At 48.3% G+C, this 19,997-nt stretch overlaps 1 protein-coding gene across 1 annotated transcript in view; it reads left to right on the forward strand.

Annotated features, from left to right (window-relative positions):
• Nucleotides 1-19,997, forward strand: part of Sel1l3 (SEL1L family member 3) — a 112,269-nt gene that overhangs the window by 60,755 nt on the left and 31,517 nt on the right. The window contains exons 11-15 of the mRNA XM_038323371.2: nucleotides 809-988; nucleotides 8,705-8,824; nucleotides 11,394-11,534; nucleotides 15,928-15,990; nucleotides 19,160-19,336. Coding sequence (XP_038179299.1) covers nucleotides 809-988; nucleotides 8,705-8,824; nucleotides 11,394-11,534; nucleotides 15,928-15,990; nucleotides 19,160-19,336 — 681 coding nt within the window. The remainder of the gene's footprint in view (nucleotides 1-808; nucleotides 989-8,704; nucleotides 8,825-11,393; nucleotides 11,535-15,927; nucleotides 15,991-19,159; nucleotides 19,337-19,997) is intronic.

Raw genomic sequence — 19,997 nt, forward strand, 5'->3', positions numbered from 1 at the left:
CACCCCTTTCTACTATCAAAATAAATGCCGCAGTAGACTGTTTTACTTTGGGCCTTGAATCCAAATTGATTATGCAACGTGCCTAACATTTAAAGTCACATTTTCCTAAGCGTATTAGTCAGGGTTCTCTAGAAAAACAGAACCAATGGGATTTGATATATATAGGAAGAGATTTATTCTGAAGAATCAGCTCATGCAATTATGGTGCCTGAGAAGTTCCCTGCTCTGCCATCTGCAAGTGAGAAGCCAGGAAGGCTGCTGCTGCTGGGTTTCTAGTCGAGGTCAGAAGGGCCCAATAACCAGGGGAGTGGTAGCAGAAAGCCCAGCCCTTGGACGGGGCCCCAGCTCAAGCAGGCAGGCAGGAAGCCAAAAGGGATGAATTCCTCCTTCCTCTGCCTTTGGTTCTCTTTAGGCTTTCAATGGGTAGGATACTGCTCCCCCACCCTGGGGAGAACCATCTGCTTTACTCAGCGCCCCAGTTCCAGGCCTCATTGGAAACAGCCCACCAGACTCCCTGAGAAAAGATGCTGGGCCCCTGCCAGCCGTAGTCACATTGACAGATAACACTATCACAAGAAAACACTACATGTTCTCTGATGACTTTTAATTTCTGATCTCCGTGTGTGATTGCTTGTCTTTGTATTTGTGGCTTTTGTTTTAGTTAGTTTTTTTTTTTTAAGGTACATTAACTTGTCTAGGATGGCTGAGATTATAGAGAGGGAGCAGGGCAAATGACCTTTCAGTTTCGGGGAATTTTATTACCTTATCTACAGCCTTGTGAACACTTTTATCAATTTCTTCCTAACAGGGCATGCTATACAGTCTGGTTGGAGGCCAGGGCAGCGAGAGGCTGTCGTCACTGAATCTTGGGTACAAACACTACCAGGGTGTCGACAGCTATCCGCTGGACTGGGAACTGTCCTACGCGTACTACAGCAACATTGCCACAAAGACACCCCTTGACCAGCACACACTGCAGGGAGACCAGGTAGGAAAGAGATGGCTGGGGAGGCTTAGGGCCTGGTTACACAGTCCTGGGCAGCGTGCTGGAGGCTGCACCTGCGTCTGGTTCAATCTGCTGGCTCTCCCAGGACGTGCGCTGTTGGAGGGAGAGCAGAGCTTTATTGTCCCGTCTCCGGTTCCCATTTCCTGCTGGTGTGCAGGTTCGCGTGCTGACCTCAGGCGTGAGCCCACATCTGCAAACTGCCCATGAGTAGGCAAACTGGTGGGTGAAGGAGAGATTGGCTCCGGGAGCAGATTTTGGTCTTGGAAAAAAAAAAAAAAAAAAAAAAGGAAGCATTGCAGAAACAGAAGCATTTTGTCCACGTGAGACGGTGAGGTCTGGATATTAGGAAGGAAGGGATCAAATTGAGAGGAGGCTTTAATTTCTCAGCACCACTCTCTGTCCATGCTAAACAAGCAGGGTCTACCGCACGAAGCAGCCAGCTCTGTCTCCAGCCAGGTGCCCAGTTCCGGATGCTTAAGAAAGGTCTTCTTCCTGTGGACCTACCTTCTCGTTGATGCCAGGTGGCTGACGCTTAAAGACAAGGGGGATTTAGCACCCGTCCCTGCTTCCCGGCTCTGCTGACTCACCGGACAAAGAAATCAGTGGCTCACATCCGCCAAAAAAGCATAATGCGTTAGATTAGACTCACTGATGGCTTGCTTCCGGGCTTCTTTGGAGGGTGAGGATAAAAGGCTGCCAGTGAAGGTGCCTGTGTAAGAACAGGAGAGGCTCCTCGAGAGCACAGTCCCACAGACAGATGTGAGAGGAGACAGTGGGCTCCTCGGTTTCCGGGTCACCGAGGTGCGTGAGATGATTCGCGCTGATAAATGCATCTGGTTTGCTGTGGGGGTTGAGGGTTGGTTTGTTTGTTTTTGTTTTCTATAAAGGGCCAGCTGGTGAGTATTTCACGCTTTGACTGTATGGTGTTTTTGCACCTGCTGATCTCGGCCAGGGAAATGTGGAACCAAACGGGGCATCTGGGTCTGTGTGGTCACAGACAATATGAAGCTCCACTGCAGGATCTATGCCATGAGCTTCTCTGTTCCTGCCTGCTGAGCAGGCCTGTCTAAGGGACAAGCCTGACTAGGTCAGAATTGTTGAATCTCAGGCTTAGTGACTGACTGGGAACTAAACTGCCCTTGGATTGAGTCAGAAGCCCACAGGGCAGAAGAGTGGTGTTTGATACTTGGAAATAGATACTTGAAAATGGTTTCTGAAAAAAAGAAAAATCTACTGTGGCCATTCTACTGTTGTGAAATGGATGGCTTAAAGAGATGAGGCTTCAGCGGGTGTTAAACGCGGCAGAGCAGGCCAGGGATGTAGCTCACTTGGTAGGCCACTTGGCTATCATGCACAGGTTCAGTCTCCAGCACCCTATGAAACCAGGTGTAGTAGCATGTGCCAGCAATCTCAGCACCAAAGAGAAGGATGCAGGAGGATCAGGAATTCAAATCATCCTTGGATACATAGGAAGCTATGTATGTATGGGATTTGTGAGACCCTGTCCCAAGAAGGAAGAGGGAGAAGAGGAGGAAGAGGGGAGAATGAAAGAGGAGGGGGGAGGAAGAGGAAGAGAGGGGAAGGGGAAGAGAAGGAAAAGGACAGAAGTCGTAAAAAAAAAAAACACCAAAAGTCTGTCTCTATAGAGACATTCTAATTCCTTTAGACAATGTTGGTTCTCTTCAGATAAACCCGTACAACGCTTGTCACTGATAGCTGACTACTCTTTCCCTGTGGATAAGTGATTTGCAAAATTTGACCTCAGCTTGACAGCAATTAATTAATCAACCTTTTTGTTAAAAAAAAATTCCCTGCAAGAAACATTTTTACAAAATCAAGTTGCCAAATAAGGCTGCCTTTACCTTTCCACCAAGCCCAAACATGTCCCTAACATCTTGCATGTATAGATCACAATTTAAGAATCCGAATTCAGCACCAATTAGCAGCGGGAAGTGGTACGTTGCTGACAAGCTCCTTTTCTTTTGAAGACTTGGCATGTGAAATGTTATGATTAGGGATGAAAATGTTTAATTGGTCAGAACCGGAGGAGATGAGCAGAAGAGATGTGTCTCGCGGCTGAAAGGCCGTATGATTAGGCGCCGTGGATAGGAATTATACACTTAGAGGAGCTGTGTCGTCGTTCATTTTCCTAAGAATTCATAATTAATGGCTTCTTGAGGACTGAAGCAGGTGTCATGCGTTCATTGAAATGTCCTTTTGTTGAGGTATCTATTAATTCACCAGCCATAATGTAGCAAACGAGGAGCTCTGGAAAGCCAGACCGCTAATTAAGAAGCGAAGGCTCTGTCAATGGCGCCTTTCTTCGTTCTCTTTGCTTCTGGGATTCTCATCATTTCATCTTCTCCATCAGGATTCTCATTCCGCTCCCACTTGTGCCTGAGAGGGACTGTGCCGCAGGTAGAACGGCAAGGGACAGCTAGCTTTCCCTCTGTCTGGACTGTGACTTACATTGTGAACGAGTTCCATTCCTTCAGCCCAGTCCTTAGAGGTTTCCCCCCCCCCCCCCCCCGAGCTTAGTCACAGCTTTCCTTTTGCTCTGTGGCTTCTGCAAGCATGGCAGACTTCAGTCACAGTCCCTGCAACAGCCGCCTTTGCACATTGCTAGTGCCCAATCTTTATCTCCACCTCATATCTTTCTTACTTCTCATTTACGTCACAAAAGAAGCTGGCCATCCACATCTCCCTTCCTCTAGTGATAACACTTCCCCAGATGACAACCATAGCTACACTAAGAAATGAGGCTAATCCTTGACCCCTCATCCTATCTAAGAACCACCCAGTGTTTCTCTCTTCCCCATCACCATCGCTGCCACCACTGCCTACTCTGGTCCTTGATTGTCTATCCCGAGCTGCTGCAACAACTTCTCTTAGGGATGCAAAATTGTGTTCCCGCTAATTCAAATGTTGATGCCCCAGCCTCCAGTACCCCGGAGTAAGATCACACATAGACAGAAGGTAATATATGTGTGTATATTGCTTTTTACTCTCTGCCTAAGAGGCCATACTCTCAGATGCAACCTAGGAGAGATTGAAAATATTCCAAAAAAGCAAGGTGTTTGTCCCAGTGCGTATTGACTTCTCTCTTTAGATTCCTAAGAAACACAGCATAATAGTTATCTGTATGTTATTTATATTATATTAAGTATTGTAAGTAATCTAGCCGTGATTTAGAGCATGGGGCTGGGTCACAGTGGTTGAATGCATTTGAAGTGCACTTGAGGCTCTAGGTTCCCAATTACCACATAATAGATAAGAGACAATAATCAGGGATTTCATTGTTTGTAGGGGGTCTTGCAACCAATCCTCCTGGGATACTGAGGTATGTGTGTGCATGCGTACATGTATGTACATGTATTTATTTGTATACGCATGGGTGTGTTCATTTATATACAATGAACATATGTATATATGGTGTGGTATGTGTACATTTATGTGTACATGAATGTATATGAGTGTATGTGTGTGTATGTGTGTGCACATGTATATTAGAAGTTCTTCTCATTTTTATAATGTGTAGTCAGGGTTAAGAACTGACCCCAAGTCACCCAGTTCTATCACAGGTCATACCAGGGCATACAAGGGTATTTCTTGTCTGCACTCCCTCCCTCTACCCATTCTTACCTTGGCAACTCTGCCTTGGCTTGCTAACTTTGGCATTATCATATCTTGGGCACAGCACACTGTTCACGGTCCTGGCCCTGTCTGTGTTCTCTCCTCCCCGACAATATCCGTGGGACCCTTCCTACTGTACCGTGTGCTCAGCAGCAACCTCCTCTGGGGCCTGGCTGGAGCTCCCACATAGCACCCAGGTGCAGCTCTGTCTTTGCCCACCCAGGGTCGGAGAGCTAACTCCTTCAACAGACAGAGCTTTCAGGGCAGGGACCCAGGCAGGATCCAGCTGTCAGCATCTGCGGAACCTTGCTTTCCTTTCTCTCTACTGCAGTAGTCAATACCTTTCCACTGTTGCTTTAAAACAGAATGTTAACTTTCAGCTAAAAGCCACCCTCTCAAACTTGGAGCCAGCAGTACAACTGGCTAGAACTAAGCAGCAATTAGCAGGTGTAAGCATTGGCTACAACGCTGGCCCAGCCTCTCGCCAGCTTCTCCTTGGCTCTCTGGGGCTGCCTGGGTGGCAGCCCACAAGTCCTCAGGAGGTTGCATTTCTAGACAGTGTCCAACTGCAGCCCGGCCAGCTGTCCTATCCTGTCTCCTGTTTTCCCCCTTCTTTCCTCCTCTTGCTTTCCTTCTCCCTTCCTTTCTCTCATCCACTCCCCCACCTCCTTCCTTTCTTTCCAGCTCTTCCCCCTGTCCCTGCCTCATTTCCTCTACTCCCTCCCCCCTCTCTCTTTCCTTCTATCTTTCTGTCTTTCTGTCTTTCTTCTTTCTGTCTGTCTGTCTGTCTCTGTCTCCCCCCCACCCCTGTTCTCCCCTCTCTGACCTTTCCTGAAACCAGTGAGAGCATCTTTTAACAGGACAGCAAGTGCCCCTGGCAGCCTGCAGGCTGGGCAGAGGAAAAGAAGGTGAAGCTTTTCCTAGACAATGCGGCGCCTTTCTCTGGCACTCGGTCCAGGGATGTGAGGGTGACGGTTTCCAGACACTGGTCCTCCGGGAATTTGGCAGCGTGCTCTAACCCTGTGCTAGAAGATGTGAACTTTTGGGCTATTCATTCTGATGACACTGATTTATGAAAAAAGCAGCCACAGGACCTTCCGGGAACCTTGGGATTTCTCAGAACAACCAGCATGGCACCCCTGGCTCTGTATACCTGCCTCACCCCGCCATGGCTACTCTCTGTATCCTACCCCTTCTCTGGCCACAACATGCTATTTGAATGAATGAGCACCTTTGAGCCGCCCCTCCTAAGGCCATTCTGTCTTTAGGTGTTTTGTAGACCATCTCCTTTCACAGAAAGCCCAGGCGGAGGCATCTGACATGGTGCCAACTCTGCTTTGGGGACCCCAGGATCATGGAGAGGCATCCCTTCCCTGCCTGGGTGCAGCACACAGTGTGGTTGATCAGATCTGACTGGCTCACTCCCAGTCTGTCTGCACTAGGAGGGAAGCCTTGCCTCCATTTCCCACTCCTGCCTGGCCACCATGACTGCCTGCCTCTCACACGGTTGTTACAACACACACCAGTTCATCCACATGCTGGACAGAGCTTGGCAGAGTATGAGCCCTCAAAAAACTGCCTGACATTTGGACATTGTCTCCAGATTGCACTCCTTTTGTTTTCCTTTCTCATGTGAGGCAGGCTAGCATGAAACTCACTCTGCAGGATGACCTTGCACTTCTGATCCTTCTGCCTCTATTCCCCAGTGCTGCAATTATGGATATAAAAAAATTGTATAAAGATTATGGATATGCGCAGATCACATATAGGCTTGCCATCCTGTGTGGTCAGTATGTTATTACCATCTTCTAAAAGTGGTCAGTTAAAGTTACTAAAGTGACCCAGCAAATGAACAGCAGCAGAGTCTAGATTTCAGCTTAGAGCTTCCTCTTTGTTCTGTAAAACCTAACGGCTCACCTCTTGAGTGCTCTGGAGGTGGGAGGTTCTATACCCCGCCACTTTTTCCAATTGTAGAAAAGCAGTACCATCTAAATAAAGTGGCCCACGGCTCACATTTAGTTGGTGGTGGGTCGGAACCGAAATCCCCTGGGTCAGAGAGGAAGGGGCGTGGTCCTGATACTTATAGCTTGCTGCCACGCAATGGCAGCACCCACAGGTCCTGGGAAAAGCCATGGAACCAGAAGCAGATGTGTTCTTTTCTCACCACTGTGAATGGCTGCTCAGTCCCCCTTCCCCCCCTACACACACACTGAGAAATGTGGTCTCAGTCAAGACCCCTCTGACTGCCCAGAGAGAGACATTGTGTGGGGGAAGGCAGGGGACTTTGAGACAATCCAGCGTGTGCTCCTTCTCAGATGTACCAGTCCTTCAAGGGAGACTGGCTGCCAGGCACGGGTGTGAGCCAGCCTGGAATTGACTCCTAGCATTAAAGCACTGATGGTGTGATCTTGGGCAGTTTAGTTAACGTCTGTGGGTATTCAGGTGTGTGAAATGGGGGCTCATAACCAAGCACGGTTGTCCGTTGGAGTAAGGAGCGGAACAGTGCCTGGCACACTCCTCGTGAGGGTCACTGGTATGTCATCAGTGCCAAAGTCACAGAGACGCAAGAGCATGAAGCTCTGAGGCAGAACTGTCTCTGTGTGCCTAGTCTTTCTCTTTCAAGTCTCATGACAAGGAGAAAAAGAAAACCAAAAATCAAAACACCGGAATTCTCCAGGTGATCGTAAAAGCGAGAATTCTTCATCTGTGAAACCCCAGGCCCCTCAAAGAAAACAAAAGTGTCCTTGAAGAGCCAGCTGGGCCTCACTAACCCTGCTGCGGATACAAGGAGTCAGTCCCTTGACCACCCCGACTCTCTCCCAGTTGAGACTGCAGGGTCTTCTCACCGGAGGGTGATGTTGCTAGGGTGGAGGATCTCTGCGCTAGCCTGGCTTTCAGGGCAGAGCAGCTGGAGCTGGAATTCGTGTTTCACTTTAGGAGCCTCGGTTTGTTACTTTGTCTGTAAATCAGGGCTGGGGGCGGTGGTTTGAATGAAGACCTGTTAGACACTCCGCCGCCATAGTCGATTTCAATGAAAAGAAGAGGCCCTCTATTGTTTCTACACTGAACGTGGCAGGAATGGATTTAGCTTGGTCCTGAGCCTTGCAGGACTCCTCAGTCCCCTAGTGCTCCTGAAAGGGACACTGGACCCCACACAGACCCAACTTAGAAAGCCGCTGGGAGACAGTCTAAGCAATGGAGCTACGGACCAGAAACTGTGACTGAATAATTTTCTCAAGAAACAAAGGCAGTCAGAAGGGAAATCAGGCCTGGCTCCTCATTCTCTGAGGCTTTGCTACCGATTTCTCACACCTGCCCGTGGCTTGGCAGAGCATGGGTCGCTTACTCCAGGGCCCCCTCATGGCGTGCTGCGCACACTCCGTCATATATGAGAGCAGTCCACAGAACAGTGGGTGCTGGTTTCTAACACACGGCCAGAATGTATACACTGTATGCTCTTCTCCAAAGAGGTCAAACATCTGACTGGTTGTGTGCAAATTCAAACTACCCTGTGAACTTTCCCTCCGGGTTCATCTTTAGAGCATATGGAACATCCCACCTCATCGTCTTCGAGTTTAGTACGCTTGCTTCTTTTCAGAAATCTTTTAGTAGATTTCTAACTTTGGGGCTATAGCAGACAATTACTGAAACCGTGAAATAAACATGTTTAGTTATGTCAGATAAGGATGCTTCAGTAAAAATTAAGGTCATACTTAGAAAATAACATTTTTTTATGCTGTTGGAAATGGGAACAGGTTCTGAGAACCGTGACATCAGGCAGACGTTCAAACAAGCTTGGAATAGTGAAGTGGGGGGGGGGTGGAGAAAAAAATCCTGGCTTCCCCAAATACTTCGATAGGCACAAATAACAGTGCAGGCTTGCAGGATGTGGTATACTCGTTTAAAAATAATTCGCTCCCGTGACCATGCAGTCACGCCTAAGATTTAAATTATTCCTATGGCTTTCGCTTGACCAATTGCTGGTTTGACAGCATCATGTCTGTGCGAGCTCATGGTCTCCTCTCTCCCCCTCCTCCCCTTTTCCTTTACTTCCTTTCTTTTTAGGCGTATGTTGAAACTATTAGACTCAAAGATGATGAAACACTCAAGGTCCAAACCAAAGAGGATGGCGATGTCTTTATGTGGCTGAAGCACGAAGCCACCCGCGGCAACGCAGCAGCACAGGTAAGCACAGGCCCGCCTTAGCGAGTCTGTCGGCCATCTCAGATGAGGGTTTGCTTCAGTAACAAAACTGCCCCATCCCCGGTGGCTTGAAGCAATGCTGCTGTGTCTTCTGCTTGCAACCGTGTCCCACGGAACTCTTTCTTGCAGCCTTAGAACCTAGGTGGATGAGTGGGGCTTCTCCACATACTTCCAACATCATTGTCAGAGCCACAGCCATGGCACGTCTGAGCCAAGCGGGCAACACTTCTGTTCACAAGGGGCCCAAGTCCCAGAGCATATCACATGGTCATTCTCAAGTTCAAGAGGCTGGGGTGTAGTCTTCCCACCTAACCAGGAAGAGAAGATACCAGGGTATCTGCACCCTTAAAGACTCCTGTTAGTGCGTGCATCAGATAGACAGCAAACAAGAAACAGCTTGAGTGGGAAAAAATAGATGGCCGTGTGTTCAGCCTGGAGAACAATCACTGTTTACAGAGTGTCAAGCCAGAGAGACTGACCTTGTCTCTCGAGCATCTGACTTCTCTGAGCAGAGTTTTAGGAGTCTGATTTGCAGCCGATGAAAAGTCTTCAGCTACAGTTTGCTGAGACTGACTTCACCAGAAGCCTTTTTCCCAATGGATGAGTGCTCCTGGGGAGCACTTTAGGCTGGGGAGGAGGCTCCAGCACTGCTGAATGGTAGGAGTAGCAGAGATAGGGAAGGGACAAGAGTCAGAGTCACTAACAAATCAGTCTCCTGATACTCCCTAGAGAGCTTTCATGTCTCTTAGTGCTCCCTGGAGATCTTCCATCTCCTAGTACTCCCTAGAGATCTTCCTGGCACTTTAGTTGAGACTGTCTTTGCTAGATACTGAAGGTATTGGTGTGGGAGCAGAAATAAGGTCAGACAATAAGGGGCCCACATGGGGCCAAATGATTAACAAAGGGGACCCCTGCCCCCATTCTTGGTTTTATAACCCTGGCCTGCTGTCCTTCCAGTAGGGAGTAGTTAGTTATAGAAATTCCTTTGCTTGGGGGCTCCAGAGCTCACAGTGATCTTTTAGCAGTGGACACTTACTTATTCCCTTCAGCAAATCTATATGCACAAGCTTCTGGGAATTTTTGAGAGTGCTAGGTAAAGCCTTGTGGTGTGTGTGTGTGTGTGTGTGTGTGTGTGTGTGTGTGTGTGTGTGTATGTGTATTGGACCAGAACCAGAACTGGCTGGAACATGCCTAGTGACCCCAGAACCAGACTCTGTAGGAGGTACTGCCTTTGCCGTTTTGTCAGCAGCCAGCAAGGAGGTCTGTCTTGGGACCTTTCCCAATGTCTGATCTCTTGTGCACATTGCTGTCTCTGTGGTCGGATCCATCATGAGAGGAAGGCTAGGAGCTGTCAGGAGACAAGAACATACATGTGTGTTGTAGCTTGTATTTATGCAAATATGCCTTCAGGCTCCTCCCCCTGTCTGAAAATAGTGTGTTTAAGTCTTTATTCTCCACCTAAAACGTGTTATATGTTATTATTAGCACATACTAATTATGTAATATGGGTTTCATTATGATACATATGCATAATGTATTTCAATTTTATTCACTCCTCCATCCTCCCACTAATTCTTTTCCTTTTGCCAACTAGTTCCCTTCTACGTGTGTGTGTGTGTGTGAGAGAGAGAGAGAGAGAGAGAGAGAGAGAGAGAGAGAGAGAGAGAGGAAGGAAAAGGAGAGGAAAAGAAAGAGAGGAAAGGAGGGATAGGAAGGGGAAACCTCTGAGTTTCATGACGGTTGTTTACAGGAGCATGGGCACCACTGGAGACAGTATCTCTCCATCCCTCATCAGCTGTTAACGTAGGGAAGGGTGAGGACCCACGAACCCCTCGCCCTTCCGTGATGGAGTGTTTAGAGGCCTGTTCTTATTGAGGCCATATGCAGGTAATGACAGCTGCTGTGACGTCAGGAGTGACAGGTGTCGTGGAGGGCTGGAGCAACAGCTCAGCAGTTAAGAGCACTTGCTGCTCTTGCAGCAACCCCAGGTTCAGTTCCCAGTATTCTCATGGTGGCTCCCAACTGCCTGTAATTCCAGTTCCAGAGGATCTGATGCCCTCTTCTGGTTACCAGCAGCTCCTGCATGCCTGTGGTGCACCCAGACTTTCTTGGGTACCCGCACATGCCCTTAAAAATAATAAATAAACCTTAAAAAGTGGAGGGGCCTGGTGAGATGGCTCAGCTGATACCCAGCTTATCTGACTTTGTTCTCTGGGATCTACATGGTAGAAAGAAAGAGCCAACTCCCAGACCTATGACAGCACACATCTACACGCGCATGCGCACGCGCGCGCACAAGCATACACACACACACACACACACACACACACACACACACACACACACTTATCCCCACTGCTTCCTCCGGCTCTTGCGTTCTTTCTGCCTCTTCTTCTAAGACATTCCCTGAGCCTTGAGGGGTGATACAGATGTCTCTTTGGTGGCTGACCATTCAACCTAGAATATTTTACATTAGGTTGGCCCGCCCACTCCCTCAAGTGTGAAACATTACCCAGGAAACTCACTGTTCTAAATCACTTTTGTCGTTAAGCAACGATTGGCCCAGATGCTGTTCTGGGGACAGCAAGGAGTGGCCAAGAATCCAGAGGCTGCCATCGAGTGGTACGCCAAGGGGGCCCTGGAGACAGAGGATCCTGCACTGATCTATGACTACGCCATCGTGTTATTCAAGGTAGGAATCACGTAATCTGGTCTAAAATGGTTCGATTCTGATAATAGACATCCTGAGACGTTTCCTGTGGGCGTGCAGGCAAACAGGGAGTCTTAGAACAAGCTGCTGTCACCTGTGATGGAAAGGGACACCGCTGAAAAGGAAGTCAGAAGCACTTCCCTGGGCGCAGTTTTAATTGACAATCTTACACTTGTCACCTGGCTTCTCTATACCTCTGTGACATTCTGAAGGAGACACCCATATTTCCTGGCTTGGTGCATGGCCGCCAGCCCCATAAGGGCTGCCCATTTGTCTCTGGTTCAATAGCGTGTGTGCTTGGGCCAGATCCCAGTGATGGGGGAGGGTGAGTGAACCTGGTTGCTGTCTAAGGAGGAAGGGCAGAGAAGAGTCCAGGAGATAGAGGGCAGGTATTAGAGTTCTGCCTCTGCCCTCGTTGTGGATATCATTGAAGAAATTTATATCCTGGGGTGATGCTTGTGGCCATGGATGGAATGAAACAATATGACCAGCGGGGTTTAAAATCTGTACCACACGTGTGCCCTTTACAAGAAAATCATTATTCCCACCAATGAGCGGGACACTTGCTTCTTGCCTCACATAAACTAGCACATTGAATCCTCATGGCCAAGGAGTGCTATAGGTCGTCCTAGTGTCATATTCACATATAGAGCAGCAGAGACACAGAGAGGTTTTGTAACTGACCCAGGGTCACCCAACCGATGCATTTTGCCCCTAAGGCAGGGATCCAGGCAGACTGGCTTTATGGCGGTGGTCTGCATGCCCAAACGCAGATGTAGAAAATCGCTAATCTCAGAAAAGTCTCCCATCCAGGCACAAATCAAACTCGACCCCACTTAGCTTCCAAAATCAGACTCGAGCAGGTGCACTCAGGGTGGAATGGCTGCAGACCTGAGCTTGGAAATGGAGACACTTTGGCTTTGAGAAGGAAATCCTCGGACCTTATGCCCATGCTCCCAGATGAATGTCATCAAATAACCTGTGTGCCTGGCCAGACCTGTTTTCAGATCCACGGCTGTGGCCGCTCACTCACTGACAGCTATGATGTCGCTACAACTCGATCCTCTAAACCCTACTGAAGCCTGAAAATCTAATGGTTGTTACGGTTTCCAAATTGAGGCCTAGACCTTCTCTTTCCAGGCACCAAATTGACAGAAATTATCTGAATCTTCTCCATATGCCAGTGTATTTATCTAATACACATCCATTCTGTGCTGGCCACATGCCAACCTCGGCGCTCAGTGGAGGGACATATGGAGGCATGAGTCACATCCCTGGCCTCAGGGGGCTCATATGCTGGAGGGGAAGACAGAGGACAGAAATGGGATAGCAGAGAGACCCTCATCCACCAGAGTTAGGGCTGGACACTGTGCAAAGTCCAGAGAAGAAGGAGGCATGAGTCAGGCACTATTTCTGCTCACCAGGATCTGATGGTGTAGAATTGGATGCACAAACAGGCATCTGTGACCGTGGGTGACATATTTCCTCGGGTCCCATTTCCCAGACCTCAAAGCTGTTTTTGTTTTGCCAGTGCTATCGAATTCTGTCATTTATCTCTGAGTACAGTGCAGGAAGCTTTTATCCACATCTCAGGGAAGAGCATCGCTTCTGGCAAGGAGCTCTTTTTAATTACAGCCCACATAGAAGGGTCTCCCGTGGAAATGGGAATTCATGGGCTTACTGGGTGTCAAGGCAATGGTGTGCATTGGTTGTGTAGGGCACCCAACATACCACATGCAAAGATGACACCAGAGTGGGGGTGTGGCTTGTCCAAGGCGGTCAAGAGCATCTTACATTTGCCTGATCGTGGAACTTTGGCTTAGACTCAGTGTCGTCCTCTGTCTCGGCATTCATAGGCTGTTCACCGAGCGCACACTCTGCCCACGTTTGGCACTGGTCTCACATAAGAACTTCCAGTACTGCTCAGATTAGCATATGGTAAGGCTTTGTTCGCGAAGTTACGTGATGAGGCTGACAAGAATACTAGATTAAACATTTAATTCTAGATTGCTGGAAACAATGCCCTGGAAGGCAGAGTGTCTGGGTTTAGGGATCTGCTGTGTTTCTGTGAGCCTTTGTCCTGCTTCATTTCTTCAAAACGGAGAAGTGAGGAAGATGAACCTTGCGTTCTACCAGGCTTAGATGTCCCGTTATTCCACTGCCTCTAATGCTTCTCAGGCAGTCCAAGTGTTCTCTTGTTCCCCAACTCTTCCAAGTGTACAGATGTGTCCTCAGCCTCTGCCTAATTAAATGACATAATGACAATGTCGTAGTTAAGGTGACTACTGCTTTGATAAAACACCATGACCAAAAGCAAGTTGGGGAGGAATGGGTTTATCGCTGTTCATCATCAGTGGAAGTCAGGACAGGAACTCAGACAGGGCAGGAACCTGGAGCCATGGAGGGGTGCTGCTTACGTACTTGCTCTCCATGGCTTGCTCCGCCTGCTTTCTTCTAGAACCCAGGTTCTTCTAGAACCAGCCTAGGGACAGCACCACCCACAATGGACTCTCCCCCCATTAGTCACTAATTAAGAAAATGCCCTATAAGCTTGCCTACAACCCAATCTTATGGAAACATTTTTTAAATCGAGTTTAGCTCCTCTCAGATGACTTTAGCTTGTGTTAAGTTGACATAAAACTAGACAGCGCAGGGATACTTCTGAAAAAAAAAACATTTTCATTCTACCGTTCACTTTGGTTTTACTAAATAGTTAAGTAGAAACATGGGCAGAATTTAACCTTCAGTTTGATTCTTATTTCTACCGGTGGTCCTTAAATATATATAGCTAAGCAAACCCTCGTCTTTTCCATACTATGCAGAGAGTTAGGAGTCATACTTTTTTGGAATAGAACCAAACATACACAATAGACAGTGTAGTATGGTGGTCAGGGACTTAGCCTGCTTGCATGTGTTCAAATCCTGCCTCGCATTCTCACATATTATGGAATTCTGGGAAGTCTGAGGTGGATGGGGATCAGTGGCTCCCTGTACAGTGGCTGTGATGGTTGGTTGGATGTGGTGATGGGGGTGCTGGCCCATAATCACCTGGTGTGTTAATCACCAGCTCCAGTTGTTCTAGAGCCAACCAGAGGGAAGAAAGCCCTCCCATGGCCATGTCGTGTGGCCCTGTGAGTCTCCTCCGAGTTAAGGAAGATCCACTAAAGCATTGGGAGAGTAGAAGTGACTCACTGTAGTGACGAGGCGAGCAGGCCTGCTTTTCGTCCCGCCCAACTCCCGCATGGCTAGCTTTACACCCGAAATAACAACGTACAAACTGTATTCATTTAAATACTGCCTGGCCCATTAGTTTCAGCCTCTTGTTAGCTAATTCTCATATCTTGCTTTAACCCATATTTAGTAATGTGTATAGCACCACAAGGTGGTGTCTTACCGGGAAAGATTCAGCATGTCTGACCTGGTGGCTGGCTCCATGGCGTCTGTCTCACAGAGGAGAGGCATGACATCTGACTAACTTCCCTTCTTCCCAGCATTCTGTTCTGTCTACTCCACCTATCAAAAAGCCAGGGCAGTTTCTTTATTACCCAATGAGAGTCCTCCATCAACTCATGATTATGAATAAATTTGGAGCAACAAGGGACCTTCAGCCGACTTCCCTCCTGCCATCAGACTTGGGTCAAGATCTCAGGGACATCTTTTCTGCCCACTCTTGGACCCACCATTTCTGCACATAGTCCTTTAGACCCCTTAGAAAGTCCTTTGACAACAGGAACTGCAAAGCCCACCTCTGAATACAGAGGACAAGCCACCTCTGCTGGCGCTCTCCCATGTGCTAGAAAGAACCTTTAGCATCCATCACTTGCCTTGGAGGCAGGCGACTGCTTTCTCAGGGTCCTGTCTCCTTTACAGCACACTCTCACTCCCATTAGGAAGCCACAATGTCACACCCTGGGGACCTTCCAGTAACTCTTGATTGTTCAACACAGATAACATACTTTTATCTGGGCGTCAGATTAGATAATTCCAGAGGAAAGCCCCCCCCATGACCAAATCCACCCAACCTGCCTTACAGCTTCTCCCCCAGCACCTGTGGAATGATGGGAACACAGTTCACACCATGATTAATGTTGTAGGGAAGTTCCTTGCTGACGAGCTGGGAGTTGGGGCTTGTTCCTCTCCTGCAAACATGAACAGAATGATGATGGTGGTGGCGGTGACAACAGCAACAATGATATCTCGCAATACTGTGGTGCTAGAAAGACTTAAGATTGTGGGTTGTTTTTTTTTTTTTTAATTTTAAAGGTTCAGGGTTTGTTTGCAAGCATTTTCTATTGAACGCGGGTGTCGCTGTGTGACGCTTGTGGGGACTCGGGATTCATTTTTCTCGTAACCATTGCTGTTTGTCAATGTTTAGGGTCAAGGAGTTAAAAAGAACAGACGGCTCGCCTTAGAGCTCATGAAGAAAGCCGCTTCCAAGGTAACCCGTGCATATTGTCGGGAGGGAACTGCGCCTCACACCCACGCTCTCAGAAAGCTGCGCAAGCAAAGGGCCAGCTTTCTTCCACAAAGCAGAGGTGGAAGTGAGGTGGGGAGGGGTCCCCCCGTGCAGCGACTAGTCATTTTTAAGTAATAACACACACATAATCTTCCCACAATGCAAACAGCACCGTTCAGAGGCTGAATATACCTTACTGCCAATAGAATCTGGGCTGATTTTGTTTGAAGGCTAAAATTACAATCACGAGCTTCCCTGATAACAAGCAGTGGGGCTCCTCGAAACTGAATGGGGAGAAAGGCCATTGAAATAGAAAAACCAAAGCCGAATTTCCTGGAAAGTTAACCCTGTTCAGACCAATTCCCGTTTGCTACTCGTGCTTTGGCAATGGGCTGTTAACAAAGATCCTCACCAAGGTCAGAGCTTTATGAATCCTTTTGCCTCTGCCACTGTTTATATTTCAATAGTACCTTCAGTCAGCTGGTTTCAAGAGAACCCTGCACACTGGAGGCTAGACATCCCTTGAAAGAAGACATGCAGGTGCACACATGCACACATATGCGTGCATGCAGGTCCAAATGCATGAACACTAGTCCTTCCATGCTCCCACAGGCACCAGATGTGTCCAGATGTGCATGTGAATAGATTCTTAGAAGCCAGTCTGATTCTCCACCTCGCTAGGGAACTCTATTACTCTTTAAGCCCCTGGCCGGTCCATTGTTCTCAAGGCTTCTAAAAGTAACCATGCTAATTTTTCTTCCCAATTCTTTTTCTTGGGGGAGCTCAGAACATCCTGCCCCATAGAGGAGGAATTTGAGTTAGGGAGTCAGAAATTCAGAAGGCTCATCTATCTATGTGTTAGCACTGCACATGACCCTGGTTTTTTTTTTTTATTTTATTTTATTTTTACATTTTACATACCAACCCCAGCTCTCCTCTTCCCTTCTCCTGCTTCTCCTATTTCTCCTCCTCCCTGCCTCCATCCACTCCTCAGAGGGGGTATGGCCTCTGTTGGGGAGTCAGCAAAGTCTGGCATACAAAGTTGAGGCAGGGCCAAGCCTTCCCCCTTGATACCCTGTATCAAGGCTGAGCAGGTATCCCACCAGAGGGAATGGGCTCCAAAAAGCCAGTTTATGCACCCGGGATAAGTTCTGGTCCCACTGCCAGTGCCTCCCCAACAGATCAACTATATAACTGTCACCCACATTCAGAAGGCCTAGATTGGTCCCATGCAAGTTCCCCAACTGTCAGTCCAGAGTCCCCGAGTTCCCATGAGCTCCAAGCAGCTGTCTCTGTGGGTTTCCCGAACCATGATCTTGACCCCTCTTGCTCATCATGACCCTTCCTCCATCTCTTCAGCTCAAGTCCAGGAGCTCAGCCCAGTGCTTAGCTATGATGACCCTGCTTATTATGTGCATACATGCTATTGACCTAACCCAAGTGATGCACAGAAACAGAGAAGCAGCTCAATAACGGTGGTCATTGATGGTACTGAGTCCAGGGCATCCTCAAGTGTGAGGGTTGCATCTCTTTAGCGCCCCTAGTGGTGAATTCACATTCAGCTGCTTTATTTCAGATTACAAAACATTTTGGAGTCTCTGTGCCTTGAGCCCTGTGTGATTCTCACTCTCATTGGCAAGGACTCACTGGGGGCCTCGTGTTTGACAGGGACTGTGGGGGAAAGATGCCTACAACTCAAATTTTGGAATTTGGAGACACACAGAGGCAGATCTGTTGATTCAGTTAAATAGAGGCCCAGAACAAGGGCTAAGTACTAAGCAATATAACAGGATTTCCTGTGGTATCCTGAACTGAAATGAATCCAGAGCAATTCCCAGAGAAGCGCTAGCTTTCGACTTGTGGTAAGCATCGGAATCAGGCTGTGTTCTCTCCTGCTGAGCAACGGAAAGCCATTCGGATATTACTGTGATCATGTCCCCAGAATTTTGCTGCCAGTTTATAGGATGCCTTGGTCTATTACTTCTTTAGACAGAGTTATAGTACAGAGTTTAGGTTGCCCCAGGCATGTAAGAATGCTTCTGTGAAGGTCATGTGCAGACTCTGCTCAGGTGGTTCTTTTGGTCTGGGTATTCTGAATGGCCTGCAGGAATGGCTCTCCACCTTAAAGGTAGAGGGTTCTGTTTTGCACCTGCATTCAGAGTGCAGATTTCACCCATCTGGCACTTGTTTGAAAGTGTCTACTGTGCTGGAGATAAAAACCAAGATGTCAGTTCCTCCTGGATGCAAGGGGAGGCTAAAATGCCTACGTCCACAATGAGACTGTCCTTACAAGCCCGCAGACGCAAGGGCACTCTTGGTCCCTCCCATCTTTCCCCAGAACTGAGAAATAAGAACTCAGTGTGCATGCAGGTGTGTTATGGCAGGGCGGGAGGCTCTCTTGGGTTTATTCTTGCCCTGCAAGACAGTCGAGTTTCATCATCTGTGCATCTGTGAGAACAGGAAAGGGTCCCCGATGAAATACACTCAGGAAGAACAAGGACGCTGGAGGACAGATTGACACAAACAGCTCCCTCCCTGGAGCCGATATTACCAGCTCCATGTTGAAATCTTCCCTCACCATCCTTGTCTGCGGCTCCAGTCCCTGTCAGAGCCTGAATCCCATCAGAACTGGAGATGCCAGCTCATCTCAGAGCCCCCGAAGCTGTGCAAGTGCATTGTCACAGCTGCTGTCCTCAGAGGCTTGTTGGTGTTTAGGGCAGAGGACTCAACAGATGGGCAGGCGGGTCGCCTAGAAACTATCCCAGCCAGGGCGGGTTTCAATCTTAGACATCCTGCTGCAGCCGGGTTCTCATGAATTTGAAGGGCATGCAGGATCCTGCTGGGGGAGGAGTGGCATTTGCAGGGGTGTTGCGTAAGAGCCCATAGGCATTGAGAGATGATTTGGGGACCAGCGTCACTATTGAGGCTGCAAGTCAGAAAACCCAGCAGCAGCCGGGCATAATCCACCTGGGAAGTCTCTCAGGCAGGCTCGTGCTGTCTAGCAGTTAGCTTTTCTCCAGTGCCATCTGCCCCTCGAATAAGAGAAAGGAAAAGACTAGGGAAGAATGCCGCCACAGCAACTGCTTCCAGATGGCTTTAGATTTTGTTAAAATAATAATAATAATAATTTCCCTCTTGTTCTAAAATTCAGGGATTACATCAGGCCGTCAATGGCCTGGGATGGTATTACCACAAATTCAGGAAAAATTATGCCAAAGCAGCAAAATACTGGTTAAAAGCAGAAGAAATGGGGAACCCGGATGCATCATACAACCTTGGGGTCCTGTATTTGGATGGCATTTTCCCGGGAGTTTCTGGAAGGAATCTGGTGAGTGAACCTGAAAGGACTCCACGCCTGGCCAGTGACTGGTTGTGAATGCTTGGGGAAGGTTTGCCAGGGAGGGCTCAGCCTAAAGGAGGTGTGGTGGCATGGGAGGTGTGTAAGAACGTGACCTGAGGCATGGGCGTGCCCTCAAGGAGCTCAGTGAGGAGGGCGAGAGGACCTTAGCCACTGGAAGCTCATCCTAGTGCTTCCAGGCAGTAGAACCAAGGAAGGCCAGAGCATCCATGAAGTCTTTGTGGCAGAGGAAGGCTTGAGTAGAGGATAAGGGGAATTATCCACGTTGGGAGAGCAAGAGATGGTTCTGGGAAACTGGCCTTCGAAGACGCAGAAAGGACCAAGGGCTGGTAGAGTTGCCAGAGGTGAGACCAAATTTACAAACCAAAGAACAGAGGCCATGTTTGGTGCTTCCTGGGCACTTCCTCAATGCCAAGCACTTCAGAAGTTCGGAAGATGGCAGGTTCGTGTGTACCAGCCTCTGAAACATCAGCTATGTCTGTGCCCATCTTCTGGAATGGGCCACCAGATCTCTGCATCATTAGAGTCATATACTTAGTTTAAGTCAGGAGCTAGGCCCTGACGTGATGTGGGAACCCTCTCTTCACGGTCACACTGCTGATGGGAGTCATAACTCAGAACTGTGACATAT

This window comes from Arvicola amphibius, chromosome 1 (genome assembly GCF_903992535.2).
Source record: "Arvicola amphibius chromosome 1, mArvAmp1.2, whole genome shotgun sequence".
NCBI lineage: Eukaryota > Metazoa > Chordata > Mammalia > Rodentia > Cricetidae > Arvicola > Arvicola amphibius.